Source organism: Hylaeus anthracinus, unplaced genomic scaffold (assembly GCF_026225885.1).
Source record: "Hylaeus anthracinus isolate JK02 unplaced genomic scaffold, UHH_iyHylAnth1.0_haploid 11989, whole genome shotgun sequence".
In the NCBI taxonomy this organism is placed as follows: Eukaryota; Metazoa; Arthropoda; class Insecta; order Hymenoptera; family Colletidae; genus Hylaeus; species Hylaeus anthracinus.
The window spans coordinates 11,149,599-11,160,731 of NW_026534337.1; the positions used below are offsets into that span (position 1 = coordinate 11,149,599).

The 11,133-nt window shown below is 45.2% G+C and overlaps 1 protein-coding gene across 1 annotated transcript; it reads left to right on the top strand.

Moving 5' to 3' along the window:
- Positions 1-1,090: 1,090 nt before the first annotated feature.
- On the top strand, positions 1,091-10,408 carry LOC128887791 (allergen Tha p 1-like). The gene is made up of 3 exons (XM_054144126.1): positions 1,091-1,404; positions 8,739-8,928; positions 9,783-10,408. Exons 1-3 carry the CDS (start codon positions 1,387-1,389, stop codon positions 9,926-9,928), a joined length of 354 nt encoding a protein of 117 aa, XP_054000101.1. The 5' UTR covers positions 1,091-1,386; the 3' UTR covers positions 9,929-10,408.
- The last annotated feature ends 725 nt before the right edge of the window (positions 10,409-11,133 follow it).

Below are 11,133 nucleotides of genomic sequence, written 5' to 3' on the forward strand. Positions count from 1 at the left end.
AGGAAGAAAAGGACGATTTGGCGACGAAGAAATGGACGGTGGAGCCGGTTTTCGATCGGGAGAATTGCAAGACAAAATGAGGTTAAATGTCCGCCAAGAAAGCGTCCAGAACGCAGCCGGACTCGCCGACGCGCGACTAAATCGGCGGAACGCAGCAGGTTGTTGAACAACGAAAGTGCAACTTGCGCTAACGCTCGCTTACGCGCGTCTCAGCTTCTCCTTCTCCTTGCGCAAGCTATATCCTTGAAGCAATTACGATTCTTAAAGAGCAAAGGCCCGTCGACGAACTTCTCGATTTTATAACGTTCTGCACTAAAATCTTGAAATGGCCCTCCTCTGGAAGCCTCGGTCTTCGAATCGTGGAAAAATGATGTACAGAAGACGTAGAAAGTGCAAGTAAGAGGAAAGATTATACGAGCGAGAGTGTATATACCCAGAACTATAACTTCGTTTCTTATCTATATAACCAGTAACTTAAGATGCTGTAACTTGGAGGATATCTTTTAATTAAGGGGAGATTACGAACTAAATGTTTTAAAAACTTTCCAGCGAGAGGATGCAAGGTTTAACTCTTGTTCGTATAGACGCACTGCTGCTGAAAGAAAATGCAAGATTTGCATAGATCAGGATTGAGCTGTGCTTCGTTTTTTTAAAAGTAGTATTCGTAATTTCCTTGTAACTCCAACTATTTTCGTCTAATCTAGATGAAAACACTCTTTAGGTCCTCCTTATGTTACCCTTCCCAACAGGAAGAGTAGAGGCATATCGCTCCGAGAAGACGTCAAGGAAACCCTTCGAAAGACCCTCTGCGTAAGGAAATCATCAGCTGCCTTTCCAAAACAATCGACAACTCTATTGTCTACTAACGATATTCTGCGCCTGCAATTTTCCCGCGTTCGACACACGAAATTGTTATTCGTCGAACAAGAGAAGTGTTTGACCTAAGGGGAGAAAAGTGCAACCTGCACAGCGCACACTCACGCACGTCTCAGCTTCCCCTACCTCTTGGCCGGCACGGAGAGGTGTCCGGAGACGGAGAACAGCCGGTATATATCATCACGTCGTCGTCGTCCGCCGCTACACACACTTTCGTATTTATCGGTACGAAGAAGGGGAGGAAGGACCACGGGCGTACACCTTGGGACCAGTGCGTTCCGAGATTTCGCGGTGAGAGGACATCGACCAGACGATTACAGCGGATCTCTCTGCCACGCTCCGTTACGTTCCCCCTTTGAAATCGCGCGATCAATTCACGGGCGAGTCGTTGATTCAACGACTTTTCCCGCCCCTCCGCTCCTCGAAGTTTTCTTTGCTCGCGTTTTTCTCCAAATTGCTCGAGGAGGATCGCGATTCTTTGTGAACGGGCGCACACCACGAACTCTCAGCATGGCTTCGACGATCAAGGTGAGTGACGAACGTGCAACAGGTAGATACACACGCAACGCCCTGTACACGTACGCGTCGGTGATTTAAAGTTTCGGAGTATCCCGAGGGGTGTCTCTCGCCCCTTTTCTACCCCTGTTCCTGCGTGACGAGACTAGCGATGGGACAAAGCGCCGCACGAGTAGCTCCCAATCCGGATCGAATAGGTTCGAAACCCTCTGCGAGTTGTCTCCGAAACGGTAGGAGCTCTTCTGAGCATGCCAGATCGTTTTTTAGTCTAACGTCCGATTGCGAAGTAGGTACGCCAGATGCTACGCATGTTGGTTTGATTATTTTTGCAGAAATATAAGTAGTAGAATTGAAAAATCACAGAGAACCAGCGGAATTGTAATGAAACACACTCCGAAAGTAGTCTCAGAAATGGGTAGAAACTCTTTCGAGCGTGCCAGGAGACGATCTTTGCGCGTAACGTCCGATTGAGAATGTATTCGAGATGCTACGCGTGTTGGTGTGACGTCGCGTCGGTTGATCAACGACGAGCATCGTTATGTCGTTGTTGAGACCTTCTTTCGGAGAAATATGGGTAGCGGAATTAAAAGAATGACGTGGAAAGCAGTGGAGTAGATTCGAAATGAGGAAGCAGTGGAACTGTAATAAAATAGACGAAGCGACGCGATAAGTAACAGAGCGATTACAGCGAAGTTACGAAATCAGGGTACTTAAGTAGATTCCAGCGAATTGTACTTACGTCGGACAGAATGGAAAAGAACGGTAAACTTGTTTTGTCAGATAGCGTGGCAGGTGGACGATTTCGCGAAATAAAAGCTGTATTTCGCGGAGGAAAACAGAGGCGTACCGGGTCAGACGTTATAGCCAGCCGTCCACATTCTACTTAAAGGGGAAATTCGACACACATTCCGCTTACGGGAGACGCGTCGCAGAAACAAAGTGCATGTCATTGTTCCATTTCTCATTCATGCTCAAACACGATACCGGAGGCAGAAACATTTCTCGTGAGATATTGAGAAACTGTTCGATACAAAATCACTTATAAGATTCGCGAAAGAGAGCTTGCTCGCGCGAAAAATTTACGTTCGATTCCAAAAGTAGGTTTAATTCGTATCAACGGTTTCGATTGTCAGATTCGAGTCACTCTCAACATTTTGCTCGTACATGCTCTCGGGGACATTGCTTTCGCGTGGGAGTAGCGAATTCGATGCCACGGCCAATCTTGCGCGTTGAATATTTAGGAGACGAAACTGCGTCCTCGAAACCACGTACCTGTAGCATTTTTCAATTATGAAACGCGCGCACCGCGAATCATCGATTGTTTTCCGCTTTAATGGCCCGTTATCACGATAATCTTTCGCAATAGGGATTCGTTATCGGTTAAAACCAGGCGAGATTAAATCACCCGCTCGCGTTTACGAACAGCAAATTCTATAAAAGCGTTATTTGCACATTCTATTTAACACATTGAGCACGGGCGACGAGATATCTCGTTTTCAAGTTTTTTCGACTTAATTGATAAAAAAACAAAAAACAAAAAAAAATGCGCGAACCTCGTACGCAACGTGTTAACATCGACAGTGGTATCAACGAAAAAAAAAAAACATTAGACAATCGAGTGAATTTTTGACACCACGTTCGAATGTCCTTTCTAAACATCGTCCAGGTTGCGCGAGCCACCTGTGCAGTATCCGATCCAAGTTTACATTCGTACGGCAAACACGCTCGGATATGAATCATTCCGCGCTCACGTATTATGCCGTTAGTGTTCTAATCTCGCGAGTTCATTAATTTAATGATTTAAGAGCATCGGAAACAATTAGAAGCGTTTCTAAAGCGCTTTCTCCAGCTCTCGCGCAAAATTCAAACTTCGTTCGGCAAAGGAAACGTTATTCTAAACAAGCACTCTAGTTTCATAGAGCACAAGACAAATAGGAAGGCTCTCGTATAAAGAAAAAACTAAATAAAGATCATTCGAACTCAGGAATCTATTTAACTTAAATAATTTACGATCCTCAGCCCCCGACTGTTCAGAGCTAAAAATGTTCCGTCATCGCATTCGAGAATGTCGTAACATCGAGACAATAAGTCTCCAAAACTCAATCGTCCGACGTTCAGATTAAGCTGCACGCTTCGCAGGAGGAATCGTCGAGAAAAGCCTGCAACGGCATCGAAGTGATGCTACTGTTCGCGTTCGCCACGCGTTCGAGAATCCTCGCGATATTAAAAAGCCAATAAATGTCGGGAGGCAAAGAATTCGCGGTGATTTCGACGAGAAGAGGATATCGGCCGCGAGAAGGATATCGGTGGAATCGCACGGACTCCCAGCGTGTTCATTTTCGGTGTCGCAGTCGTAAAAAAAAAAAAAAAAAAAAAAAGAACGCGTCGGAGCAAGCGATCGATTCGCGTTTCTTCGTGTCCGTCAACCGCGAGAAGAAGTTATTAAATTCTGGCACGTAGCTGGGCTCCACTCGAACGGGCGAGACACAGAGCCTTTATCGACGGGGTCGCAACGTCATAACTCATGCGTGCCGCAATCGTACGCTTACGTGTATGGCACAGAGACGGCGGCTGCATGGAATAACAAACCAAGCGGAATGATTCCTTGGCTGTTCCGCTCGCGACTCGACTCTGCGCAGTGGCACGAAGCGTTTGAAAAACGTATGAAAACTTAAACTCCTGTTTCATAATTTCACAAGAAATACAGAAAGAGGAGTACAAAGGGACAAAGTTTTCCAACGTCTTCTTTGATTTCGAACTTTACACCGAATCGCGTTGAAGTTCGTACCTGATTTATTCTTAACCCTATTCAACTCTTCGCGCGACTCTCACTCTATAACTTTCTCTCTCGAAGACTCTCTCGCCACCGACATTCCTCGGGAACGTCTACTCTGGCTACGACTCTCTCCCCGAGATTCGTTCATCTAATCAAAATCTCTACCGTGGAATCCCGAAATAAATTCTCGCGATAGCTTCTTTCGTAATCGATAACTTCATCTAGGCAAACTTTTCCTTTTATAAATATCAATACACGTTCGTTCTTATGAAATTAACGACGAATATAGAAAGTACAGTTACGTAACTCTTCAAATGGGCGATCTTGTTTAAAAGAAAAATAATTATTAGCTTCGAGGATTTTCTTAAATAAGTAATATCGATAGCGAATATACCAATAGCTCTGATAAGAGACTCCTTGTCTCCCTGGAGTCTCCCTACGGCGCCGTTACTTCACTCGCACGCCGTGCGCCGAAGTGTTCGTGGTGTTCAGTGATGGGCAAAACCCTAGACTTCGAATAAATCTGAAGTTTGCCGATGTGTTTCGTGCCGTGATGTCTCGTTTCCTTCTTTGGAAAATGTTCAACAGAAGAAACGAGATAAACATATCGGCAAACTTCAGATTTATTCGAGTCCTAGGGTTTTGCCCATCACTGGTGGTGTTTCGTGGTCCGAATATTGCAACAACCAAAAAACCATGGATAAATATCTTCGAAAACGAGTGCACACGAAACAGGCTTGGAAAACTCGAGACGATCGTGTATCATTGAGGTGCGAAATTATTATCCATCGATTCCTAACCGATACTTAAACGATTTAATAACAACGAACAAAGCCCGGCGATTCGGGCGAGCATGCGCGAACAATAAATAATTATTTATCGTCGATTGTGTGCGCAGCGCGGGACCGCTCGAACTACGCGCCATAACGGGATATTACGGGCGCAAACAGCGACGAGTTTTCCCGGGTCATCCAACGTATAACCCGGTGAATTATCATTCATAGACTGTGACGATAATTAACGGGCCATACGTAGGTTTCGCGCCCCGTGGCCGACAGGAACCGTCAGCGTCTACCTCGGACGTAATAACCGAGAACGTTACGGTTACTATCGTCCCAGTCAACGTGACAGCAATAAAATCTATATCACGGCCATTTGCCATTCAGAGCGGCCAATAATTCTTCTAATCCACGTCGATTTGCGGAAGTAAGCGGTTTGCGTGAGCGTACTCGAGCCCGCAATCCAATCTACAAATCATCCCCGGGAGCGTATATACAGCCAGCCGGTGATTTACCGAACCGTAGCAATTATTAGCATCCCTTTCCCACCCCTTCCACCCCTTCCCGCGGGAAAATCGAAACTCGCAACAGCGGTAGCTGACGAGTCGAGATCGAGGAAAAGTCGCGAGCTTCGATGAAAAGTTCTTTAACGCCGGTTCGTTACTTATGTTCGCTTCGCGAAGTTCTCTTAATATTCGAGGTGAACATTCCCCATTCCGTGGTAAATCGAGGAATTCTGCTCCCAGGTATTCTATCGGAAAAAATGCGTGGGTTATTCGTGCTCCACCGCGTAATATAACGTTTCTGTGGTAAATATTTTTTTTTTATTTTTATTTTTTTTTAAAGTAATAACGAGACGAAATAGAAACATTATTTTTCACGAGTTTTTGCGGCGAATAAATGTACACGCAACGAACCGATATTTACGTGAATTTCGAAATTATTATACCGTTGTTTCGCGTTACCAACTCGTTATATAAAAACATCGACTAAGAAATAAACCATATCGATTTCTTTTAAATAACGAGACGGATATTTCCGATCAGGCTTTCGCCTGATATTGACAATTTAAACGGATTCGGCTAGAAAAAGGTCAGCGCAACGGACAAACATCGAATTTTGAAGTCGAGCAAAATTTTCCCGAGCATTTTTCGGTGGATTTCTGATGGCTGCGCTATGTAGCGAGGAACCGCGTGTCCTGGATCACCTGGCGAGCAATTTAAAACCGTGCGCGATCGTTAAAGGCGACGCGATGGCGTCGAGAGGTGCACAAGCCCGACGAAAATAAAATTCAACTTTGAAATATCAGTCTCGGCGCGCGTCAAAAGGGTCCAGGGGTAAAAAAAAAAAAGAAAAAAAATGAGAATTTGTGTCATGCGGGCACGTATGCACATAGCACAGAATATTCCCGGAAAGTATGTTCATCCGTCAAGCGGTTACAATTTAATTGGAACTATTTTCCGCACTCCAATCGAACGCTCTGCCATACTTTTTCCCCCGAGCGACGAGAAAGCAATCGTCCAGCGAAAGAAGTCAAGATCCCGGTGCAAAAAGGTGTCGCGCGAGTGACGTACGACGGAGCCTCTCAGCAATAGATTCATCCGCAGCGACGATTTAACAGCCGCTTGGACGGTAACGCGGCTAATTTACGTTGCTTTCGCGTCTACATAATTCTTCGAATTCCATTCCGCGCTCGGCTCTATTCTATCCACGGTACGTGGTTCCGCGAAGCAATTTTCTACTCCTCTACCGTATCCACCGGAGCATTCTCAGTCACACGAGTTGTTATTTCAGGATTTCCACGTTGTCCACCGGAGAGCTTTGCTCTTGACAATCACCGCGGCGAGATTCTCTAACCGAATTACGCGTCATTCGGATAATTTCTGATTGGGATCGTCACCGGAATCGTGATTCGTTCCAATCAAATTTTATTCGATTAGGACAGAAAGGTGATCGGGTGTCGTTCGCGAGTACAAACACGTTTCAATAAAGAAACGTCGGTATCTTTTTCCGATCGCGAATTATTTATTCCGCCAGTAGTATTTCAAAATTTCCACAACCTTCCGCGTGCACATGGACGTGCAACATGTATCAATTTTCACGTTTGTTATTTTCTGCGCGACAAAACTAGCGTTTACTTATTCAAAATGAAACTCTGGGCTAGCCGTTCTGGAAACGAATTTAACGCATGTAATTTTTATGAACACTCAAAACGTCGAAATACTGTCCATCGAATCGATCGTGAATACATCTAGAAACGACATTTGAATCGCCGTTAAAAGTGCATACATTCGAATATTGGTACGTTAAATATCTGTGTATTCTTCATTCGGTCTCCCCTCGGGGTTCGCCGGGCCTCTTTCGTCACATCTCTTGCCTATTTCTTACAAATCTTAAAACTAAACCTTATTCTACCTCATACTACCTTGTACTACCTCAATATACTCACACAAAACAAAAAAATCATTTCCGTCGCATTTTCTCGATACGTTGAATAAAGTAAACGATAAAAGGTAAAAAGAAGTGTCGCTAAATTTCTCCTTCCCTGGTCGAATGAAATCCCTTAAGAACGTGAAAACGAGCCGTACCTTTCGCGTTGATATTATCAGAGGGAGGGAGAGGGAGGCGCGAGTGAAGTAATTTAAAAGGTGGCTCGTTAGTTAGTTGACGCACGCAATGTATACGCGACTGTAACGAAACAGGGAAACGTGTCGAACCGACACACCGGGCCAACGAAGGCAAACAAACGATGGTCGTAGGTAACTCGTATACCATCGTTACTCACGGATGGTTGTTGCTTGTTTAGCCATGTTAGCTTTGGCGTGCTTCATCGTGGCTGCGTTCACCCATTGTCTGCCCGTAGACCTTCCTTATCCCCTTTCGTTATTTCACCGCGCGCCACTCGTCTGTGAGCGTGCAATCGTTTCGACTTTTGCCATTGGGGACCGAGCTGCGGCCAATTCCCTCCTTTCCCGTCGTCAACGCGTACCTGTTATCTATCCCTTTATTATATTCGTATTTAATTTCCTCCTCTCGAGGAGCCCCAGGAAACTTTGGCTCTCGTTTATTGCCGTGCGAGCACGGGTAAATGGAGCAAACAGACACGAGTCTAATTTCCTTTTTAAGGCGCATCCACCCCGGGGGCCCACCACCCCCGACGCGTTTCCGGCGCTTCCTGCACTCCGCGTTGGACGAATTCGAAACGTACGAATTCTGCGATTCGCTCGAGAAACGCGGCGTGACGCGTCTGTGTATGGCGGGGCGAGTGAAAATGAGCGGATCGAGACCCTGTGGACAAAAAGGGGTTGGATCTATTTTCAATTAATTCTACATATTCGAAGCGTTCGAGGACCACTGGACTGGCGAGTGAAATCGTATGGCTTGGGACTCTTTAGACAAAATTAATTTAAGATAGATCACCGAACTCTCTCCCTCCATCTTTCACTCAAAACTCCCGCGTAACTCTAGCCCTTCAGCCTCCGAGTACCTTAATTCCTCCCTTTCATCTTAGCGATCAAACTCCGAGCAACACCAGGAATACTCGAGTTTGAGAGACACTGGAGCAGAAATCCTCGTAGCTGCTGTTAAACGGCGTCGATAAATCGGGGAGATTCGGAATTATCATACGTGTCCCGTCGTACCGGATAAGCGTCGTTGACTCTCGTTGACCCGCGAATTTGGTTAATTGCCCTCATGTGCCGACGCGCGGAAAGCGGTCGGTCTCTTGAAGACAGCCGCGCAGCCTCTATTTACCTAAAGCGTGTACTTAACTGCCTCGAACAATGTTCCAGCTGGCGTTTGTCGCTTGCACTCTGCTCGTCTGCACGGCTGCAGCGGAATCGGAAGAAGGACAGACTGGAAGATCGCGGGTCTCCGACGATCAGCTGAACCTGGCCCTGAGCGATCAGCGTTACTTGAGGAGACAGCTCAAATGCGCCCTGGGAGAGGCGCCGTGCGACCCCGTCGGAAGACGCCTAAAAAGTAATGCGCAAATCGCGTAAATGCGCCCGCAGACGACCTATGCATAGCGCGTTAACCCTAGGAAGCACAGGAATCTCGATCCACCCGGTTCAATCATTTTCAGATTGTTTTTAAATTATTTTTCGCGAGAGGGTATGTACGCCACTTTTCACGACCGGAGAAAGCGATATTTAGGAATTTTTCCCAACGACACCGAATGTCCAACGCGAGTGGTCGATGCGTGTATTAAAAGTACATACTTTGAGTAGTCTTTCCGCAAATTTTCATAGAAAAATATCGATCGGTGTAAAAAATACGAGCATTCGTGTGCCAAGCTATTGGACTTTCCCAATCGCTGAGGTGAATGTCTCGAGAGGCTTAATAATCGACATTGGGTAAAAGAATAATATTTGGAATCTACACGAGACCTTTCTGGACACTTATAGACAGAAATCGAAGTATACACTCAGGAAATATTAACGTCAATATTAACGACGGCGTGTATCGTCGGGGTAGAAAAAGATGTTGCGCGGCGCGGGTATCGATCGCGTTCGCTCGCGGTTCGAAGGGTGGCTATGTGAAAAATTAAAAGGAGGCGCAATTACCTCGAAAGCCTAACCCGGTGGGGGGGGGGGGGGGGAACGACGCGAATCGTTATTCTGTCCGATTCAAAGGGATAAACCGATCTCCGGGCGGAGTTAACCCCGTTTCGCGTGGAAACTCGACGGGGCGGTCGGAACGGCGAGTCATCGAATTGCTTAGATCGAATTTATATCCGTATTTCGAGGGCCGACGTGCTTCCGCCGACGACTTCGTCGATAAATTTCTATAAAGTTACCGACGGAATTCGATTTAACCGCGGCGTTGTTATCCAGGTTTAGCACCGCTGGTTTTGAGAGGCGCCTGCCCGCAATGTAGCCCCGAGGAAACACGCCAGATCAAGAAGGTCCTTTCGCACATCCAGCGAACCTATCCGAAGGAATGGTCGAGGATAGTGCAGCAGTACGCCGGAGTTTCGTAAGACGAGGGATAATGGGCGCAGTTGGGAAGAGGGACGACGCCGATTGCGCTCGATAAAAAGGGGGAGAGGATGGATAAACGAGGATCTGTTTAGAATAGGCCTTGGTCCCGCTCGATCGTACGTCTGGCATCGATGTTACTTGTTACGGGGGAATTAACCCTTTGCCCCTACAATCTTTCTTAAAGGGACCAGTTATTTTAGCGTTGCTACGCAGATTTTTTAAAATTAGGTGCGTTCTTATCCGAAGAATTTATAAATGGTTCAAGTTTTATTCGTTTGTTTTGTCAAGTCAGACTTTGCAAAGGGTGCGAAGGGTTAAACATTCGTACGTTCGGGGGGTGACTCTTCTCGTGGAAAGCATTTGGTCTCGTTCAGCGTTGTTAACCATTGTACACAGTATTTTATACGTCTCTTTACGGTAATTAAATATATATGTAGTTCAATAAAGTATATGCTCTCTTGTTCCCGAACCAGAATAGTTTCCTCGGGTATGGTGGAGGGTGCACTTGATTCTGCGGCTCGAAGCATCACGATATTTAAAAAATGTATATATTAGTCATCCCAAAAGTTTCTTTCTCACAAGGAAAGCTTTTTAGGCGTCGGTCTCCGATTGTATTGATTTTTGGATACCTTTTAAAGAACTGAAAAATAAGATATACCTATTTTCTTATATTGCCACGTTTTCATATTTAGAGGGTGAAATGACCCCCTAAAGTTTCAGATGCAATAAATTATTTCTTCGAAAATAGGAACAGATTTTATATGCAGATAGAAAACCATGAAACTTTTTTTGAAAAAGTTTTCTTCTATCTATGACAATTACGAAGACAGCCTATTGCAGCTGAAGCTTCAGGGGGTCGTTTCACACCCTAAATATGAAAACGGGTGAATATCAAAAAATACGTATATCTTATATTTCGATCGTTCAAAACATATCCAAAGATCGAAACAATCGGAAGCGGACACCTAAAAAGCTTTCCTTGTCAGTCATTTTGTGTTTATGTAAATAGACAACCTAATTTTTTAGATGTTAATTTTGTAACAGCAATGGAGCAAAATGAATCGTACGCAATTTAATAATGCAACATTAGACGTAAAATATTGTGTATGTATTAATAAAATGGAACACTTGTTAATGAAGTGAAAGAAACTTTTGGGGACAACCTAATACTAATCGTTTCAGAAAGAGTAAAAGTTTTGGTAGA